The following is a 23,423-nucleotide window of genomic DNA, read 5'->3' as shown; positions in this document are numbered from 1 at the left end:
ACACGCACACACGCACATGCACCAGTGTTGTTTTTGGCAGCATATTTTGATTTTAGTTTTAGTCATAGTCTTTTGAATATTTTTCATTTAGTTTTCGTCACATTTTAGTCACCTGGAATGTCTTAGTGTTAGTCTAGTTTTAGTCGACTAAATGTCACGCAATTTTAGTCGACTAAATCTACAGTTGATTTAGTCGACTAAAATGTATTTTGTCGGGCCTTGATGCCGTCAAAATGACAGGTTTTACACTTGCTGAAAATAGCCGATCTACAAGCTCGTAGATCGACTATTTTCAGCATGCAACCAAGTGTAAATTCACTTATACTGGATCTCTTGTCTACTAGTCCAGTCTAGTTTTTATTTCTTGACGAAATTGTCAGTATATTTAGTCTTAGTTTTAGTCATCATAGCTTAGTTTTCATTTAGTTTCTATTTAGTTTTTGTCTGTGAAAAAAGGTAGTCGACTAAACATTTTTCGTCTTAGTTTTAGTCGACGAAAACAACACTGACGTGCACGCACTTGTACTGCTATGCTTATGAGGACGTCATTAACCCATTTTGACCTGGGAACGATTCTACAAAATGTCTTCTAAAATCCTGACAGTTTTCTGAAACCCCCCCCCCCCCCCAAAAAAAAACAATAGCAGACCTACAAGCTCGTGAGCTTGTAGATCTACTATTTTTCAATAGCTAAAGTGTAACATAATGCCTCAAACACCAAAAGGGGTTCCCGCGGTTAAATTGTGATCATAATCATAACAGAAACACCCCCAATTGTGACTTCTCCTGTAAAGTAAAAGAAAGTGAGGCAAAAATGTCCTCACTTTCCATATTTGTCCTATATGTCCTTTATGATGAGGACATTTGGCTCACGCACACACAAAAGTTAGCAGTACAAGTACACTCCCCCTCACACGCACGCACACACACACACACACACACACACACACACACACACACACACACACACACACACACACACACACGCACACACGCACGCACGCACGCACGCGCACACACACACACACACACACACAAACTATATATTCAGTATTATGTATATATAATGTGTATCTGTATCTCTCACACTGAAACACAGAGATGTGTGCGAGGACACATGCACATACTGTAACAACAGAGCTACAGTATCTATAGGCACAACCTATAAGTATAAACGTAGTGCGTTCACATGCAGCGCATTGCGTACGGTACAGGAGACTATATGAAACATGTCCACGGATGAATAAATTAAGGAGCAGCACACACACCACCCACACAAGCACAATAAATGTACACGGCGGTATTAGCCGAAAGGCACAAGAGTGATCTCTAACACACACATGCACAACGCCACCAACACACACACACACACACACACACACACACACACACACAAAGACACAACTTTCTCGCAATCATTCAGACTTGCGAGTCCCACGGCCATGACTCAAATAGCTCCTTCAGCACGAGTCTCTCTCTTTCTCTCTCTCTCTCTCTCTCTCTCTCTCTCTCTCTCTCTCTGTCTCTCTCTCCCTCTCTCTCTCCCTCTCTCTCTCTCTCTCTCTGTCTCTCTCTCTCTCTCTCTCTCTCTCTCTCTCTCTCTCTCTCTCTCTCTCTCTCTCTCTCTCTCTCTGTCCTCCGCCCTCTTATCTCCGTCTATATCCCTTCTTTCTCTCTGTCCGTTGTCGTTTATGCATCTTTCAGGACCCCGCCGTCCACTGCTGTGAAGAGCAGAACAAAAAATGAGACGGGGTCCAAGACAAAAAAGAAAACACAAAAACAACAACAAAAAAGCGCGCGCATTGACGACCGACCGGCGCCCTCGCCGTCAACTGCATGCTGTCTTTGCACTATCACAGGTTTTTATGTGTTATGTTTTTTGACGCGCAGGACAGGTGGGCATTTGTTTTTTTATCGTATAGGTATATATATCTGTCATCTGCCACGAGGGCAACTTGTATAGAACTAATGTTCTTCAAGATTTAAATCATCAATCATTTTCATTGTCTCTCGTCTCTCACAATGACTTATTGGCGCGTGCGGCCTGTAATGCATTCATGCTTCTCCACTGTTCCAAAAAGCCAACCCACAAGTGTGTGGTTAATTAATTATTAGTATTTTTATTTAATTTTCTTCCATTCTCTCTTTCTCTCACACCCCAAGCTGTCAAACTGGCAGGCAGAACAAATAATAAACGGTGTGATAATTCCTCCGATATGGCAAACGACTGACACGCTATTATTGGAACGAGAAAGAACAATTAGAAAACGTTGCAGCTGCGTTGACGCCATGTGACGGCGAGGACAAGTAAAGGGACCATCTGGAAAGATGCAGGGGGGAATACTTATCACAGCTTCAGATATGCCCGGTTCACGCTTATCCCAAATACCTCTCTCACCTGTAGGCCAGGATAATAAAACATTTATTCGTTTTTGCGAACGGGCAACTGCTCTTCCGTATCCGGCAGAAAAGCTATGCAAGTCTCAGGGAGATATGCTTAGCGTACACGTGCACACACACACACACACACACACACACACACACACACACACACACACACACAGACACACTGTACACAATATGGCACACAAAAGCATAGGGTTATATAGTCCCTGAAACAGGGTGATATGATAAGCATATCGAACAGGCCTACACATTGATAATAGCCAAAGGTTACACACGCTCTCACTCACGCACACACACACACACACACACACACACACACACACACACACACCATTTCCCTCACCTCCTTTGTGATTCGGGAACAATCTTCATATGGTGCTACTGAGTCAAACTGTGTACAGGACGGTGTTGTATAAATGACCCTGTGTGCATGCATGACTATAGTGTTTGGACACAAGCAGGTTAGCTGTGAAAGTTAGCTTTAATTCAGCATGGACGTTTTACACTGACTGCACTAAACGGTGCCACTGCTGCTCTTGGTGCTCTGGTGTGAAACAGACTAGTATACACACACCATGAACCACACGTATACACTACAGGTGTTCATTTAACCCAGGGGTGCCCGCTCTTTTTTTTTTTACATGAGAGCTACTTTCAAAATGAACAGCTCAACAAGATCTATACTCACTGAAAACATTATAATACCATTGCTGAAAATGGCTTTGGAATAGCGCAGCGCTGGCATTATATTTAAGAAAGGGAAAGGGGGAGAAATGGAATGGGTAGAGGTTTTTTTTTGCATTTCATTTGTAATATAGGCCTATACCGACATTTGTGCGCAGCAACACTCTTGAAAACAAAGTATTGCATTATGGGTTTGAGCTGACAGGCCCCTTTTCTTTGTCAGTCAATCAATCAACTCAACTTAATTCAAGAGGCAGATGCCAAAATTTGTTTTTATATTTAAATAAATGTAATATTCTTTAGGGGCATGTCATGTGATCTATACCTGCACAGCCTTTGTGATCTTGGGCACCCCTGATTTAACTGCAAAATGCAGAAATGCGCCCATGCATGCGGGTTAAATTACGGCCACCGGGTGTTAATGTAGAGCTTTTGAGGACCTCAGAGATGCAGGTCAGCCGTATAAGGTGGAAGGGCAGCTGGGCTGTTTTTTGTGTGCACTCAGTGTAAAGCTGTGAATGTCTGGGAGAGGTGAGTTTGCATACTCAACCCTCCCTAGTCCTTCTGTATCAGATGGTATAATGTGGGTTAGCATGATGTCACCATGTCGTTGTAGTATAGAGAGATCAGAAGCCAAGAAAGACCCGGGGAGAAAACAAACAACTTCCGTTCACAGCCATTCATAATTTCGTATTTGTATGTTTATTTATTCATGTATTTGATCATTTATATAAATTAAAGCACATGGGGGGGGGGGGGGGGGGGGTGCTACCAAAATGCTACCATAGAGATTTTTCAAATAATGCTGTCAACAAATTGCCAGAAAGACGACGAGACAAACAAATATGTCTTTACAAATAATGTTAACAGTGAAGTCAGGGGTTTTAAAGAGACACTCCGCCTTTGTATAATGTGCCACAATCAGGGTCTTGAAAACACATGAGGCCTGAAGGTTTATTGTCGTGTGTTGGTTGCATGTGTGCGCACGAGTACAGTATTCAATATTGCTTCATATGGACCATATTTCTATCTTAGCCAACGCCCAGAGCAGTGGAACTATATTGTGTCTCATCATCGCTAATTATGAAAAACAAATTCTGCTAGAATTGAAGACCAGACACCAGTCAGTTTCTGGTCTCACTCCAGACCAGTTTCTTGGAGTCCAGTGAAATCCTTAGAACTGAATTCCCTAAAATTCTGCTAGCGTTTGCTTTCCCCACTGGATCGGTGTTCCGGGATCAATATCATTATTGCTCCAATCTGCTTGGCAAGTTCAATCAATCACCGAAAAGTATTTGTAAAGTGTAATTTTGTGACAATTTGATCCAAGTTTGGATACTAGTATAAGCACAGGGCAGGGCCACAGCAGGTGGATGTAACAGTATGGAAAAGAGAAGCTACTTTTATTTATTATTTTTGTATAGCGGTCCTGCGTTTTATACTGTGTTTGCTGTCCCATGTTCTTCAGCTTGAGAAAAAAAGTAGCTTTAGAGATTTTGATGTGCAAAGAAATTACTTTCTTCTTTTTTCTTCTCGTGGTTGGCATTTTGATTGTAAATAACCTTTTAACTGGTAACCTTCCTTTGTTGTGTCTATATGTTTGATGGCTTCGCTTTAGACAGCTCTTTTTAATGTACCGATTAGTCAATGTTCTTTATTAATATCAGGAATGTAAAATGGGGAGAAGAAACAAACCCTAGCTTGACTGGAGACTACTGTGTTTTCGTAGGAGTCTGTGCCATTGTGTCGTTCTGAGTATAAGCACACTGATATTAGGTTTTTGGGTGGGGCGGGTTAAGTTTTGGCTTTTGGGATAAGGTTGCCAGACAGCCGAGGCTATAAGCTAGAATCTTTGTGAATTTTATTTCTGGGAGTGTGGGGTGTGGGGGTTGGGGGAGGTAGGACAAGGTCAAATGGAAATTGGCTAAGGAAAAATACTGGGTCCCGTGGGAGACCCACGGTACAGTTTTCTCTGACATTCCTAACGGAGGACACCAGATATCGTTCGTTGTCACACTGCAAAAACACGACCATCTCAACAAGTATGTCATAGCTCATAAAGCATCTTATGTTCGTGAATGTATCCAAGATAAAGTTTTACTTTTCACAATCTAGTGGATTTGGGTGATGATTTTTCTTTTTACCAGCTCAGTGTCCGCCCTGAGACTGGGAGTTCGGGGTTCAATCCCCGGCCGGGTCATACCAAAGACTCTAAAAATGGGACCCAGTGCCTCCCTGCTTGACACTCAGCATCAAGGGTTGGATTGGGGGTATAAGTCCCTGCGACATACTAGCGTCATGTCCAGGGGGTGTACTTGTACATCAAGCTGCCTCACGCTACAGAAACAGGAGATAAGCCCCTGCCCTATCGGCCTCATGGCTCGGCAAGGCTACTATACTTACTTGGTTGTTTTATGAAGCTTAAAAAAATAATTCTCTCTGATGTTTTGTTTAAAATTAAAGAGCTTATTGAATATGGTCAGTTTTTGCAGTGCGTATAGCTACAGACCATGGCAGAGACAGTGCAACACAACCACATATCTCAAAGCTATAGGACAGTGAATATTCCAAAGCAACGTTTCTTTTGTTTTATCTTTACCAAGTTCTCACTTGGTAACATCAAATCAGAAAGGAAATTGTCTGGCTAACTTATTGATAATTCTGTGTTTTAACCCATGCTTATGTCCGGTCCACTCAAAGCCTATACTATACAGCAGGTCATAAAAGTATATACTGTATAGTACATTATCATCATTCTCGAAGCAGAAGTCTTTGGAGACTTCCTGTTTCGGATCGGATATAACGGTCTTCGACGACAGTCAAAGGTTTCAGACCAATCACAACAATTAACCTTGGGAAATTAGAAGGGCCGGGCGGGGGTTGTATCTGGAGTTTGTGTATTCTGTGTCAAATAGTTCTAGGCATTCTGGGAGCAGGGAAAATAAGTCAAATCATATTTTCAAATGGCTCTAGACAGCCATCGTTAGAAAATGTGTTATTTTTGTTACAATACCTCCTGAAGATAAAAAATAAATAAATCTATTTATCTGTAAAGAGACAGAGATTTACAGTAATACAGATACTACATAAGAAATGACAGATTTTAAACAAATGTAAAAAATATATATATAAAAAAAAATACAAATAGATATAATACATGTACAGCTCAATGGGTTTCAAACAATACAGAAATGTATGAGTCAGTATTGAGTTAAATTTTATATCTTTGCCATTTTATTACATTGTACTGTTGTGACTGCAATGATGAAAAATATATATAAAGGAATATAAATTAAATTAATTTTTCAAACGTGCGTTGCTCTGTCCTTGCCATCCTGTCTCTTTCACACACACACACACACACACACAAAGCAAAAATCAATCATCGTCATTTGTTTATAACCTCTATCATTAAGAAAAAACAAACAGAATACTTGCAATTTGGATTCATGTAATATGTGAAATGTAGCCATAGCTGCTAGAATAATGCAATCAAATTAATTATGTAGCCTATACTTCATTTTTTCTTCTTAATACTATTATTACTGAAGCCAAACAACACATGTTTGCCAGTAAAGACACAAGTCACAATATTATCAACAATATACTGAGATAGGCCTACATCCAAATAGGCAATGGTTTTCAACCAGTGGTCCAGGGACCACCAGTGGTCCTTGAGGAGGTTCCAGGTCCCCAGTTAAAGATGGAGTGCTACGATTTTTTTCCACCCTAAAACATGATCATCAGGTATCCCTATACATTGGCAGCCATCATTATTTTGTTTCTATATCAGATTATTCAAAACATTAATATTTGAAATCCAGTTGATTCCTCACACAGGATTGACTTGATATAGCAAGAAAAACAAAGAAAAAACAGCAATATAAGAAAATTAAGACATCTTTCAAATAAACATAATTCCGATTTTGGCCATTTTGGAAATGTGGCAAAAATATATATTTCTTTAATTTGTAGACTTGCCACTCGAACTAAAATTGTTCTATAGGTCATTCTCTACAAATTAGAAGTGAAAGTTAAGCTTTTGTTGAGTTGTAAATGACGGTCTGTCTAGGGACCCCACTACTAGTTTTTAGCTCGTTTTTCCTGCTATTTTTGTGGATATACACCAATACTGGGTGGAAACAAATATTATATGTGTAATAAGGTTTAAGTACCAACTGCTACTCCTGATTGTGAATCCATACATATCTCATATGTTCAGATTGGATACTTTAATCAAAAGTTACAACAGTTTACATATTTTGGTAGGGCTGATGGGGGTTGGCACCTGACTACGCCCCCTAGAGGCCAATTATTTTATTTTGGTGATTGCCACTCGAACCAAAATGGTTCTATAGACCCTCACCTTCAAATTAGTACTGAAAGTGAAACTTTTACATGAGTTGTAAATGACAACTAAATTTAACATGGAGACGGAACCCCACACTGAGAGGAAAACATGGCATTTGAAAGTTTGAATGGAATGCATTAAAATTTTCCATTACATCTATGAGTGGTGCAGGTTTTTGGTGCGAGGCCTGCGTGCATACTGGTCTTCAGTGTGACAATGTCTTATAAGGCGTCTTATGAGGCTACTCACAAGTGGCTATAAAGCTAAAAAGGAGAGGAACTACTATCACATTTTCAGAAAAGGGGGCAGAAAGTTACATAGGAAAGAAAAGCTTGTTTAGGTCATCTTAACTGTTTGGTGGCAAAACATGGACGTTCAACGCTTTGCCATGGCCACACCTTTTGCCGAAATGCTCACACTTTTGATAACTTTTCATCATTATGGTATTATGCTGAGTGAGTTTGAGGTGGATCTGAACCCCCCCTAGGAGGAGTTTGTTGAAGTATGACCTGTGTAAATGGCATACAATGCACTAACTAAAACATCACAATTAATTCAATGGCTGACTACCTGTTTGGTGTAGGTTATGACTCCAAGAGGCCTGTGGACATGATTTGATGATACATGTGCCTACCAATTTCTTTACACGTACGTGGAACCATATTGTGGGGCTTTAACTTTACACATGTTTTAGAGAGGATGCCACGCCCATGTTTGAGACCATTGCAATAGAGCGTCGCAGTCCCGCCCCCTGTCATGACGACGCCAGGCCCAGGAAATGAATCCCAATGCATTTTTCCCATAGACATTTCAAAAAGTATTTATTTAAAGACGGTTACGCCGCGGACAAAGCCAACTCCAGTCGTGACAAATCATGACAATAAACACAATATTTTGGACTAAACAAACAATTATACTTGGGTTTGTCCGCGGTGTAACCGTCTTTAAATAAATACTTTCTGAAAAGTCTATGAGGAAAATGAACGGAGAATCATTTCCTGCATGGGCCCTGGTAGGGGGCGGGACTGCGACGCTCTACACACCACTGATGTGATGCATGTGCATATTTGGAGAACTTTTAGAGTATGCTCAGGATCTCAAAAACATGCTAAAATAATAATAATAATTCCTTGCAATTCACACTGGTACAGAGTGGATTGGGGGTGTTTTGAGCTCATTAAAGTGGCTGGGGTGTAAGATGTAAAACATGGAAGAGTGGAGGATTTGGGATGTTTTTAGTGTGAGTGGAAAATAAGAGTGGAGCCTAAAGGCATCTTCACCTCACCAGTTGTGTCCCAAGGCAGGGACAGTCCCTTAGCTGAGTTATATAATATGCCAGGCACACAGACACAGACCAGTCACCACACACAATGTTAATTGTTAACCAGTCCATAGTGGCCATTTAAAAGCCACAAGGATGAAACATTACAATAATACCAATTAAAAAACACATGGGTCAATGCCTTGCTAATCAGCTGTTATGACATAATTGTTTATTTTACCAGATTGTTAAAAATACTGTTATGCTGATGTAAAATTCCTCTACAATGATGTGGCAATAAGGCAATGCTATATGAAAATATAGCAATGTTTATTATTTATTTCACAGTGAATAAATCTGTTAAATTAAACGTGCAATGTTCGTGTGCAGGGACGCCAGACACAACCTGAAACACCACAGGCCAGAGACCATCTCCACACAACACACACTGTGAGGTGTATAGTAGCTGAGGACATTAAGGACGGTATAGTCAATATGCCAGACGAACTGAATCATGCCAGATTAACTCAATCATGCCAGATTAACTCAATCATGCCAGATTAACTCAATCATGCCAGATTAACTCAATCATGCCAGATGAAATGAGCTGAATAGTTAGTTAGACTATAATATGACTATACTGTATATGCCTAGATATGATTAATCAAAAAATAGGAATTTAAAGAATTCCAAAAAGGTAGCACATCCAAAAATGTAATACATGGCGGACAAAGTAGCTTACTCACATTTCCATTTCTTTATTGGAACTGTATGGCAAACACCAAAAAGGAACGCTTACGCGTTTTGCCTTCATCAGAGCTGGATTTGGGCCTATATATAATTACGGTATTTGTTCGAGTTTCCTTTTAAAACTATGGCAGGAGATATGTAGGATTGTATGTTTTCTCTGTCTTGTCTTGCACTGGACCAGGGCTGTATAACTTCATTAAAATGGCATATGAGTACAATAGTGCCACCTAGTGGGGAAAAAGTGAACTGCAAGTATATATATGAGCAAGGTAGCTTTCCACTCTGCCCAAAGAGGATCATGTTGAAACACTAACAGTGCACACAGTGTGTGTGTGTGTGTGTGTGTGTGTGTGTGTGTGTGTGTGTGTGTGTGTGTGTGTGTGTGTGTGTGTGTGTGTGTGTGTGTGTGTGTGTGTGTGTGTGTGTGTGTGTGTGCGTGTGTGCGTGCGTGCGTGCGTGCGTGCATGTAGAGTGTGAGTATAATGTGTACAAGGCTGTGTATGCTCTGGCCCATGCCCTCCATGACATGCTGCAGTGTGTGCCAGGAAGAGGGCCTTTCCCTGGGCACAGCTGTGCCAGTTTGCAGACAGCACAACCATGGCAGGTGTGATATGAATGTACAGTTTCTGTTAACATGTTGTAGTTGGACTCAAGTTTAGAAAAACATGTAGGCTACAACAGTATACATCTGCTGCTATACACTGACATACATTATGCCCAGAGTGTGGATGCCCTCCAATCCTAAGGCTACAGCAAGGACATTAAATCCACCAGTCTCTGTCAATTTATAGTCTATACTCTATATTGTATAAAGTATCATTTTGCATTGTCATTTTGCTCATCACCATTTCTAGCTTGCGTATTACCTGGAAAAGGTCAACTTCACCACATCATTTGGCCATCATGTATCATTTGATGAGAATGGCGATACTTTACCAATCTATGATGTCATGAACTGGGTGTTGCTCCATGATGGAAGTGTAAAGGTTCAGAATGTAGGTGTGGTCAAGAAGTCCGCCACCGGAGATGAAGAACTCATCCTTGAAGGCAGAATCGTCTGGAACTTTGAATTCAACAAGGTCGCTCCTCGATCAGTCTGCAGTGACAGATGTCCTCCTGGAAAACCAGCAGGAAAGGAGAACCTGTCTGCTGCTTTGACTGCTTAAAATGTCCTGACGGAGAGATCAGCAATCAGTATGGTTAGTTTATATTACCAAGGCTTCGTTCACAAGTCGGGTGTTCATGCATTCATGTAGTTAGGGGCAGAAGAATATTTTTCATAAAACTGCAATTTCCATTGGCGCCTGGAGGCTGCATTCAACTCACCAGATGTGTTCCAAATGACAGTCCCTTAGAGGGGTGAGGTCATCTGACATGTGTAGCTCCACAAACACACAAACATGTTGTTTTTCATTAAGCCAGGCCCAAGAGGCCTTTTAAATGCCACAAGGTTGGAAATGTACAATAGCACTAATTAAATATAAGCACATGCATGGTTCAATGCCTTGCTAAATAAAAGTTGAATACCTTTATAACATCCAGTATATACTTAATATATACTTAATACCTGATGCTAGCTCAGTGGCCTTGTGGTTAGAGTGTCCGCCCTGAGACTGTGAGGTCAGGGTTCAATCCCCGGCTGGGTCATACCAAGGACTGTCTAAAGAGGACGGGACGCGGAGACCGTAAGGGCGCCGCCATGTTGCTCACATGGTGCTCCATGGAAGGAAAGAAACATGCGCAATGGGCTTTATGCAGCCATCACTTCCTCGTTCAGCTTCCTTGGTCTCAACTGCGCATGTTTCTTTCCTTCCATGGAGCACCATGTGAGCAACATGGCGGCGCCCTTACGGTCTTCGCTTCTTGTCCTCTTTAGACAGTCCTTGGGTCATACCAAAGACTCTGAAAATGGGACCCAGTGCCTCCCTGCTTGGCACTCAGCATCAAGGGTTGTATTGGGGGTAAAGTCCCTGCGACATATTAGCGTCATGTCCAGGGGGTGTACTTGTACATCAAGCTGCCTCACGCTACAGAAACAAGAGATAGACTCCTGCGCTATGGGCCCCATGGCTCGGCAAGGCTACTTACTTACTACTACTTACCTGATGCTACAGTAGAATAATGTAACTTTATATGAAAATATGGTCATTCGCAGTTAATATATCTGCACAAATACACAATAATTTAGAAGTGATTTATTGGTCTCTGTACAATAGTGTAGGTAGATATAATTGAATGGAACAATATTCTAAAATCATTTAAAACATTTACATGCATTCCGGTTAATTGTATCATAAACTTGTAACTACTCTGTAATAACATTCGTAATATTTAAAGCACATTCATTGTACAAGAGATGTATATCTGTTATACACACTTTTATTGTAATAATTAATGTTATAATAATTTTAAACTTGCACTTTGAACTTGCATATATCAGATTATTGTGTGCAAGGCTCCATTGATTTACATTAGTGCCTGATGAATGGAGCAATTGACTGTGTTGTGAGTGTGACTAACAAAAAACGAAATAATATAATGGAATATTGCCACCCCAGATCAATGCCCACGCTCACCCCGTTGGACAAACCCTGGATATCTGTAAACTACAGTAGATTTCTTTGCCCATATTTCTTTGCTATATATCTGGCGATGTCTACCCTTCAAATGGCACTAAGACACAGTATATGAGGTGAACATGCGGACATGCACACACAGAGATAGCATGTTAATATTGTTATTGTTATATGAATTGCTAATGTGCTGTATGTTAAGTCCTGCCCTATACTTCTGCCTGGGCCCAGATGGGAGTTGTGAAGGATTAGGATTACGTAGTGGAATACATGGGCACAGGGGATGGCACAGCACTGTGTATAAAGTTTGCCACCTGGACAAACCATTTGTGAAAGGGGAGTTACAGTAGATTAGACGGAGGAGGACCGTCATGAGGGCTTCTCTAGACACACAGCTGATTTCACACCTGCACGTGACCATGCTATTGTTGTCTTCTTTCTCTCCTTTGTCATCTTCCTACTCTCCTTTGTCCTCCTCACCTTCCTCTGCTTGTGAGTTACAGGCACGGTTTAATATCAACAGCTTTTACAAGGCTGGGGACTTGGTTCTGGGGGGTTTGTTCACCACCCACTCAGTCCCTGTCTACCCTGAGGTGTCTTTCACCTCCAAGCCACAGGAGCCCACTTGCCATGGGTGAGTACTATAGTATACAGTACACAGTACACACAGACAAATAATGGTTCTCAAATGGTTCTTCATATGGTTCTCTTTTTTTTCCATGGTGCACCTTGAATCACTTCCAAATTTTGAATCAATAGAAAAATTGTAGATATACAAACAGGTACAAGCTCACAATCGATTACCTTGTAACACGTTGTGAGCTTGTAGATTGTAGCTATTGTCGACATATCTACAGATATCTGGTGTAGAGTGAAAAATGAAAGCAGACAAAGTAAAGGGTTTAAGTGTGTGTTTATGGTTTCTTTATAGAACCTTTAAAAGAAATGGTTCTTTAAGTTGGCACCTTCTGTGTATATCATGAATACAATAGAAAACAAAAGAACAGGGATTTTGATAGATAGCAGCATGTTGTATATTTCTACAAAGTATATTCAAGAATACAGTAGAAATGTGTTCCGTGTTAGTTTCTTTATTCCAGGGTTCAGGCAGGCCCAGACGATGGCGTTTGCAGTCACAGAGATCAACAGAAACCGCAGCCTGCTGCCCAGAGTGACTCTGGGCTATAGGATCTTTGACACCTGTCACACACTTCGGGGTGCATTCAACGCAGCGTTGTCATTGGTCAGCGGGAGAGAGGGTAGGTTTCAATTGGATGAGGCCTGTGCTGGGTCCCCTCCGGTGATCGGAATTGTGGGCGCCGATTCCTCAACACACTCCATTGCCATTTCTAGTGTGTTAGCTTTGTACAGAGAGCCCCAGGTATGTTTCCTTCTAGAAAACCATTCACCATCACCCATTATAGGCTATATAAATGACATGCTTCATTTGGGTTGTTTATTTACAAATATAAAATGTGATAAATCATTGTATATCGTCTCTGTTGGGTAGAAACCTCATTAATACAAAACTGTTACTTTTCAGGATTCAAATTCCAAATAGCAAAAGTAGCAGATCAAACAAGCTCAAAATGTGTCGCTCCGCGCCAAGTTTGAGCTTGTAGATCTGCTACTTTTTATGTTTTTTTTGTAACGATGGTAGTATGATCAAGTAGGGCGTTCAGTTAAACTTTGCAGTTTGTACAGCTTGAAAGAGCATGGCACATATTTACTTGCAGTTTATTTTTTTCTGCCATTATTTGAAAGTGTATAGTGTATGTTGACGGGATATGGGGGAGAGAGATGAGGGGTGACACGCAGCAAAAGTCGTTGCGATCGGGAGTTGAACCCACGACGCGCTGTCTAGGCTTTTTTGCCTTTTTTGCGAAGACAAAGTCTGATTCCTTGTGTCCGTTATGTTTTTTATTGTTTTTTATTTATCAGTCAATTGTATAGGTTACAATTAGGATGGGAGTGTTGGCTTTCTGCTGCCAGTGCCTTTACACACTCATCTTATTGAGAGACCACATGATTTATTGTTATATTCTCCTGTGATCATAATGTCATTAAATGTTCAGATGAATTGAATATGAAGGACCCCAATGGAAACAAGCCATAGTGCGTCTTGGGTTATAAATCTCAAGACCTGAACTGTATACATTCTTGTGCTTTTTTCTGCATACTGTAAAGGCCTATTCATAGTCTGGATTTTCGGTGGTGAGGTGACCACCGCTCCGGTGGTGAGCTGACCACCGGAGCTGAAATAACGTTGAGCGGTGGTGAGTAAAAACAGAGAGAAGAGCTGGAGCGGTGGCGGTGGTTTGCTCTTCACCGCGGCTCAGTGACGTCATGTTGTAGTTCGGTGGTCACCTAACCACCGAAAATCCAGACTCTTTATGAAGTATACAGTATTTAAAGTATTCAATCAATCAATCAATCAATCAATCAATCAATCAATCAATCAATCAATCAATCAATCACTCATATGCTTATATTCTCTGCTTGCAGGGGACATTAAGTTTAATACATTACAGATGCTCTGTACCTTTTGCAGGTGAGTTACTATTCTACCTGTTCCTGTCTGAGTGACCGCCATCGCTTCCCGTCCTTCTTTAGAACCATCCCAAGTGATGCCTTCCAGGTAAGCAAAGCAAAGCAAAGGTACTATGTTTACCCAGGGTAACTGGACTAAGCTCAATAACTTGTTTACAGCCAGGCCCTGCCCATAGAACATTTCATGGTAGGGTTTCAATGCCTAGCGACCTTCCGATATCAAGACCGCTCCGCAAACCGTTTGGCCACCGCTGTCCCTAAGTGCACATCATCTACAGACCAGTGATCTGTTGGTATCAAGTAAAGTAGTACATGTTCCACACACTGCTTTGTGTGTAGCCTACTACTGCTGGTGCTGAATGTCTCTGTGGGCAGCATCAACAGTGTTAGACTGACTTCCCATCCTTTGTGGAAACTGTCAGAGATTACCTGATTTTCAATGTGAGCTAAAACCTTTGGGAACCATGCACTGATGTAATGTAATCTAATCCACTCATCCCTCCATTCTTACTCCAACCAGGTACGTGCTATGCTCCAGATCATACAGCGCTTCGGCTGGACCTGGGTAGGCCTGGTGATTCTGGACAATGACTACGGCCACCATGCTGCCCGGTCCTTCCAGGCCGACCTGGCCCGGTCTGGCCTGGCCTGCCTGGCCTACGTGGAGGTTCTGCCCATGGACAGTGACCCGGCCGAGGTCCGGAGGATTGTCTCTGTCATGAAGACGTCCGCGGCTCGCGTTGTCATCGCGTTTGTGTTTGGCAGCCGCATGCCTAAACTCATGGAGGAGGTTGTGTTTCATGATTCATGATGTTCATTTTGGTGATCCAGAAATGTCTGTCTGTCTGTCTGTCTGTCTGTCTGTCTGTCTGTCTTTGTGACTAAATAATAATACATTTGTGACATAATAAATGTGAAACATTTTCCCCCTCTTTCCACTTCCTGAAAGACATTTGACATACAAGTAGGGCTGCACATATTAATCACATTTTAATCGGCTTCCTACAATCAAATTAACACGAGCATCCAATTATTATTTCAAATGTATGACACATTGTGAGCATGTATTTGTCTGTCTTCGGCACGCGAAACACATACATCATGCAGGAGCAATGAATAGAGTGACAGACGTTAAACTTTGCTCATAGAAGTTTCAATGGAGTAAATACAAACAAACTGTATTTAAGTCTGCAAAGATGTATATTATGCCAAAGTGAAAGCATTGATTGATTGATTGAAATATTTATTAACAGTTTGCAGAATTACAGTACATTTCAAGCACAAACTCAATAAAAAGACTGTTAACTGTGAGTGGACGACCCAATTAAGCATTACACTTGTTTACAACAGGGTCCACATTGTTCAATTCATGAAAGCAGTGCTCTGTTGATTTAATTGGAGCTAAGTTTTGGTATTTATTCTGGAGAGAAAGGTTTTATTTGGATTCCAACCTACATTAGTGTGCAGTAGCGCGACACGAAGGTCAATGAATATTCGTGATAAATAATCGTGATCTCAAGAATTGTTAATTGATCACATTTTGGCCTTAATCGTGCAGCCCTATACTGTAGTGTACATACAAGGTTTCCGTCCGACGGCGACGGCAACGCGACAATAATATTAGTGTTGTTGAACACAACAGGTGGTCAGGCAGAACGTGACCGGTCTGCAGTGGATGGCCAGTGAGTCGTGGACCGCCAACACTGGCCTCCAGACCGCCCGCTTCATGCCCTACCTCAGGGGCACCCTGGGCATCGCCATCCGTCGAGGAGAGCTGCCAGGTCTCAGGGACTTCTTGTTACACGTACATCCTGACAATGAGCCTGACGGCAGCCATGAAAATAACATAGTCAGTGGTTTTGTTCCAAACGTTAAGCACGGTGATTCCCAACCCGCTGGTCCGGGGCCCCACTGGGGGGGCCGCGAGGATAATGGAAGTTAACCCATTCTGACCTGAGATCAGATTCATGCGAGGTTTCCACTGGACACACACTGGTCTGATGAACCCATTCTGACCTGAGATCAGATTCTAAAAATGTCAGTCGCTCTTCGATTTTTCAAAAATAGCAGACCTACAAGCTCGTATCGCGCCACTCGGTGGCGCGATATGAGCTTGTAGATCTGCTATTTTTAAATAGCTAAATCATAACATGATGCTGACACCAAAATGGGTGCCCGGTCAGAATGGGAAGCCCACCAGAAGAATTGGCAAAACACTAAGATGTTATTGAAAATATAAAAGAATACATCATGTATAACAAAATATCATGGTCTTTTTTTTCTCTTTAAAACCATGAAAGATAAAATGTTATTGTGATACTGATAAAAATGTATTTGATTGAATACTTTATTAACAAGATCAGTACAGGTAGTGCAGTCAAAGGTTATGCATGGGATTTAGTTAACATTAGTTCCATTGTTCCGAGTCAGAACACAATGGATTGATCTTTAAAATAAACATGCTCTGAAAATGCACAGGGCACAATCGTGACCACTTAATAACACGGGAGACATTGGGCTGTTGTCTTAAGTGCAGGTCAGGACTCAGAAGGGTATTGAGGCGACGAACCCATTCTATATTTTCAAGAGGGCCCTGATCCAGGAGAGGTTGAGAACCACTGATTTAGTGTATAATCTGCGTTTTCAAACTCAAATTTGTGTTTTTGAATCATTTACATTGTATTTTAAGCACGCTGAAGTGTTTAATTGTGTTTCTTCAGGTGAGGCAGTTTTGGGAGAACACATTTGGGTGCAAATTCGCACCCCTTCCCTCAGAGTGGGTGGATGCTGGTGGAGGGCTGTGTACCGGACGCGAGGACCTTGGAACGGCAGAAACGGACCTTTTGGATGTGTCTGACTTCAGGCCTGAGTACAATGTGTACAAGGCTGTGTATGCCCTGGCCCATGCCCTCCATGACATGCTGCAGTGTGCCCCGGGAAGAGGGCCTTTCACTGGGGGCAGCTGTGCCCGTTTGCAGGCAATACAGCCATGGCAGGTGTTGCCATTAATTCACAGTTTAGTTGGACTCAATTTTAGAATAATGAATAGGCCTACTGTATGTAACTAGAATTGCACTCTGTCGAGTGCCTACTTGCTTGTTGCACACTAGTTGCACACTTGCACCTAAAGCAGAGCGTGCAAGTACTGTCGACCGCTACAAACGCTACGACTGCTTTAAATTGACTTCATCTTGGACTATAGTGATATTAATACTAAATGCCTCTGTGTATATGTATATGTAATTTGTAAGTTGATTAGCGGTATATTGTGGTCACTTTGCGCCACTTTTGATGCGTATGCACCGTCCCAGCATAATCGATGCGTATGCACCGTCCCAGCAAATGACGTAATGACTACTTGTGCCTGATACGGCAGTGGTGCCAGATTACATACATGTATACATAGGAGCATTACCTTTAATCCTCCCGACACTAAAACATATCGTCATTACGTCACCATCGAAAACCACTTACACTCTGGCATTGGGTCCTTTAATCCACATCTTTATTACGTCATCATTGAGAGTTAGTTATATACCAGTTATACCCTGACGCATCGAATATGCTGGGACGGTGCATACGCATCGAATATCATCCTGGGCGAAACTAGTACTTGCGTGCTCTGCTTGCGCAAGTAAATATGTAATTTGTGAAAAGTAAGAACATTAATTACATTATACATAGTAGGAGAAAATTATGTTTCTAGTGGGCTCCATGGGCATACAACAATTCCTGTCTTTAGTATAAGTTGTATATATATTTAGAATGGTGGTTCTCAACCTTTTCATGCCGTGACCCCCTGTCACACTCTGTACTGAGTTTGGGTAGAATGAGCCATAGGCACTTGAATTAGTCCTCAAAAGTCAAAGAAAATCCCCAAGGTACTCAAAAATACTCCAAGAAAAACTCAAAAAATACTCAAAATACTGATTAACCGGTTTCATGAAAGCTGGTTGATCTTGCCAGATTAACTTAACCAGTTAACCTGGATATGTTGAGGCTTGATTCGGTTTCATGAAAGTGATGCTACATTAGTTACCATGGAAACTAATGCTTTGGACTTAGCCTGCTCCGGACCAGGCTAACAGCCAGGTTTAACCTAATCCTGATCCTGTCTTTACTGTTCATTAAGCAGTCAAACTGATCACAAACCAATTATGTTTTCCAGATTTATTCAATTATTATGGGTTTATGTTGCCTTATTTGTATCGGTCTGCATTAAAGGACTAATTTAAGCACTATATAAAATCAAATAACCACAATATATAGGCTGCACAACATCATGACAGCTTGTGAGCTTGTAGATCAGCTGCTTTTGGTGAATGTTCCCCATGAATAGGTTTGCTGTCGTGCAAGTGCAGTGCACGGTTAAGAATAATTATTATATTATATTATTTATTTATTTTTTGTAAAAGTAAAAACCACTAAATATTACCATTACTCATTGTTTTACAACATATTACCATTGTAACGTTTCACCCACTACTAGTCCTACATACTTACACCTAGAAACCCCATTCAAACCTATTTAGGTTCATCCTACGGTGGACATGTGTGCCTGAAAAGGAATCTTTGAAATGTTTCATAGTTTTAGAAATATAGTGCTTTGAGACATTTATAGGCAGATAGTGGCACTTCAAAAAATCACTTTCACCTAGAAACTCCATTCACACTTTGTAAAATTCAGCTTACTGTGGAGACACATGCTGGAACATTTTACTTTGAAATGTTTTGTAGTTTCTGAGTTATTTAACTTAAACGCCCAATGCATTCTCAATGGCAATAGCACAAACTTTGGCATGCTACATGAACCCATGACCCTCACCAGTATGGCCCCCGTCTGGACAACAACCCCCTTCCCCAAAGGTAGCTCCCTCAGAGGAGGGAGTTATGGCCAAATATCAAAATGCGACAATATCATTATGCTTACAATATTAAGAATTCTGTTTTAAATTAATAGTAGTGGTAAAATGTAAACTATATTTTTGGGGTAGTTAATCATTCAGTCTATCCACTATTGAGAGTATGTTCTCTCTTTAAGCAGCAGTATTTATTTTAGAAGCTTAAGTCCTTGTATCAGTAAGTCTTGAATAGATTAGTAAAGATAAAGAGATATACAGAAGGGGGCTGTAATGCAACTATTAAGGATGCAAACTGCCTTAATACCCCATGAAGAAGAAGGATCAGTAAATCTGTGTTCTACAGAATGGGTCTAGAGACAAAAAGCCAGACTGTCTATTAAGCCAGGCTTGCTGATCCCGGCTCGCCAAATCCACCAATTCTGAGCCTCGCTTGGCTTTAGTGGAACGGAATAAAAGCCTGGTTTTGGCCTAAATCCTGGATTAGTTAATCCAAGTTTCATGAAACAGGGGCCAGGTTGGCTACAGGTCCTCTCAGCTCCAGGTACAGCCCTACAATGACTCCTGGGCAGTGGCAGGTTTCCTGCTTATAAAGGCCAGGCCCCTCCCACTAGACCAAACCATCCCTGTCTGAAACTTACAAGTTACAACCCAGTTTAGCCCATGTCCAAAGACAATATATATAATTCCCATAATGGTGCATGCAGTCTAACACCTGGTCTATTGACCATATTACTCAAACAAGTATTCATATAATAACTCTTCTCTTTAAACAAAAACCCACAGATGGTATGGTCCACTCATGGACCAATCATGATCTCCCCCTCCATATCAGGCCGCCTGAGCCACTCCTCTGGTGCTTTGCCTCTGCCCAGAAGTCAGGGAATATACTGTGGTAAACAAGAAACAAAAGTCATAACCTTGATACATACAATGGTAAATAATAAAGAAAACATAACAATACATTTGGAAAACAGCACAGGAACAATGTTAATACCAGTTTTAGTGTCCTGGCTATTGTGTCATGGTGTATTGTAGTGGAGTGTTATGAGTGTGATGTGCTGTTAGTGGCAGGGTGAACTGCCACACCCCCCCCCCCCCCCCCCCAAATAATTTCAACTGGGAACCTCTCATCCTGACAGCACTTAGTTGAGGCATTACATTTAGTTGAACTCATCCACAGATAAATATTGTGAAAATAGCAGATCTCCAAGCTCACAACGCCTCTCAACGCCAGGCGTTTAGTAATATATACTGTATACAGTAGTTTTTGTCTGTACCTCATTATTCTGTTCATCATTGTTTGCAGCTCGTGCATTACCTGGAAAAGGTCAGCTTCACCACATCATTTGGTGATCATGTATCATTTGATGAGAACGGTGATCCGTTACCAATCTATGATGTCATGAACTGGGCGTGGCTCCCTGACGGAACCGCGGCGGTTCACAACGTGGGCGTTGTCAGGAAGTCTGCCTCCGCAGGTGAACAACTCATCCTCCACCAAGACAGAATCTTCTGGAACTTTGAATCCAAAAAGGTCACGTGAGCTTTTTAATATATTTTGATAACTAATGTTGAGCTCATGCTCATGACACGCATGTAATTTGGAAATTGATCAATTGTTTACTTTCCTCCGTATAGCCGCCTCTGTCAGTGTGCAGTGAGAGCTGTGGCCCTGGAACCCGCGTGGCCAGAAGGAAAGGGGAGCCTGTCTGCTGCTTTGACTGCATCGCTTGCTCTGACGGAGAGATCATCAATCAGACTGGTTGGTTGACATTACTAGTCCAGTGCTAACTTGAGACTTGATACTGCCAACTGCCACTTCTGATCCATAGCCCATGGCAAAAGTCTGCTTACAGTGAATCATTCTTAGATCGATACACTAAAGAGAAAAAATGCATGATAAAGGCAACGTAACTACAAATGTCCTCCCTCCACCGATTGGTCACTATGTCATTGTAGCATGCTGAGTGCTACTGTGGGATGTTGCTGACACAAATTGACATTGTATAATGAAAGGTCATACAACATTTTACACAAGCACCATCGGCTACACATGTTATCAAAGCAAAGCCTGCGGTCTGCTACTTGCTATGCAAATCAAAGTCTTTTATAACTTTGCAACGCTGAACCAGCTATTTAACTATAAACTATAAACAGCAGAGTCTTAATTGAGTGATAGTTAACAAAAGTGTATCCTAAATAAACAGCTTAAACTTGGGGAAAGTGAAGTATAGGTTTCTTCACTCTGGCATGCCAAAAGTCTGCCCATGGTGCCAGTTCAGATCAATTGGTCAACTCACTGATGAGTAAATGTAGGCCTACAGACAAACAGACATAAGGAAGGACAGACCTTTCCAAATTCATTCATAGTAGGATATAATACGATTATTGTAGGATAGTAGAATAATTACATTCTACTATCATACAATAATCCATATTTCAGAAATGTATTGTCCTATGAAGATAACGTGCACATTATGTACATTATCTTCATATAGGACAATATCCGTTTCTGTCCCTTTAACCTTGCCATCTTTGTTAGACTCTACAGAGTGCATCGGTTGTCCAGAGGACTTCTGGTCCAGTCCCCAGCGTGACCACTGTGTCCCTAAGAGCGTAGAGTTCCTCTCCTACCATGATGCCTTGGGTATCTCCTTGACAACCATCTCATTGCTAGGCACACTCATCTGTGCCATTGTTCTGGGGATCTTCATCTATCACCGGGACACGCCCATGGTGCGCGCCAACAACTCAGAACTCAGCTTCCAACTTTTGCTGTCACTCAAACTATGTTTCTTGTGCTCACTTCTGTTCATTGGCCGTCCCCAACTCTGGACTTGTCAGCTGAGGCATGCCGCATTCGGGATCAGCTTTGTGCTGTGTGTCTCGTGTATCCTGGTAAAGACTATGGTGGTGCTGGCTGTGTTCAAGGCCTCCAAGCCTGGGAGTGGAGACATTCTGAAGTGGTTTGGTGCCATGCAGCAGAGAACAACAGTTCTGGCTCTTACCTCCATCCAGGCAATAATTTGCGCAGCCTGGCTTGTGTCTGCCTCACCAACTCCTCATAAAAACACAAAATACTACAGTGATAAGATAGTCTATGAGTGTAATGTGGGATCAACAGTTGGTTTTGGCATGCTATTGGGTTATATTGGTTTACTGGCACTCCTCAGCTTCGTCCTAGCATTCATGGCAAGGAATCTTCCAGACAACTTCAATGAAGCCAAATTAATCACTTTCAGCATGTTGATCTTCTGTGCCGTGTGGATAGCCTTCATCCCAGCATATATCAGCTCTCCAGGCAAATATGCAGATGTAGTGGAGGTTTTTGCAATTTTAGCATCTAGTTTTGGCCTTTTGGTGGCACTGTTTGGACCAAAGTGTTATATAGTCCTTTTGAAACCGGAGAGAAACACTAAGAAGTCCATCATGGGTCGCAGTGTCACCAAGACATAGACACAGAAATTAAATTATGATACATTTTCTGTGTCATTTATAATAAGTGCATATGGATTATTTGAATGCTGATAATGTTGTTAGTATAATGCGTTCTGTTTTCTACCAGATTAAACTAAATGATCCATGAAGGCTAAATAACCAAATAAGGGCTATTGGTGATCATAGACTGACCTGTGCTATGATGAAGTTTAATATTCCCTTCTTTGTCTTCTATAATTTGTGGGAGGTGGCGTTTTGACAGAAATGCCACAAATAATGAACATCGGGGGGGGGGGGGGGGGGTCACCAACATGTCCGTACAGGCGTACATGGACATATGTGTCCGTGGCAAAGACTTGGTCTTGTCCGTGTCAAATTTTTGATTTTCTGTTTTACACGCGGCACGTACACCATTACAATGATCTAATTTGTATCATAACACCCACTTACTGTATGTCAATTCTCCGGGTTTTCTCCAGAATAAGCATGGACATTATTTATTATGCCACTATGGCACATTATAGTCCACTAGTACTAGTGGTTCTCAA

At 41.5% G+C, this 23,423-nt stretch overlaps 1 protein-coding gene across 1 annotated transcript; it reads left to right on the top strand.

The window, feature by feature from the left end:
* Positions 1-10,402: 10,402 nt before the first annotated feature.
* Positions 10,403-22,893, top strand: LOC310853978 (extracellular calcium-sensing receptor-like; the record flags this gene model as incomplete). Its single annotated transcript, XM_083758453.1, has 9 exons — positions 10,403-10,553; positions 13,126-13,406; positions 14,577-14,663; positions 15,096-15,365; positions 16,218-16,424; positions 17,296-17,571; positions 20,744-20,971; positions 21,076-21,199; positions 21,980-22,893. 9 exons carry the CDS (start codon positions 10,403-10,405, stop codon positions 22,891-22,893), a joined length of 2,538 nt encoding a protein of 845 aa, XP_083614579.1.
* Positions 22,894-23,423: the final 530 nt, after the last annotated feature.

The sequence above is a fragment of the Protomyctophum parallelum genome (genome assembly GCF_964188405.1).
Source record: "Protomyctophum parallelum genome assembly, chromosome: 23".
In the NCBI taxonomy this organism is placed as follows: domain Eukaryota; kingdom Metazoa; phylum Chordata; class Actinopteri; order Myctophiformes; family Myctophidae; genus Protomyctophum; species Protomyctophum parallelum.
Note: the sequence above shows the minus strand (reverse complement) of the source record. Positions and strands in the feature narration are given on the sequence as shown.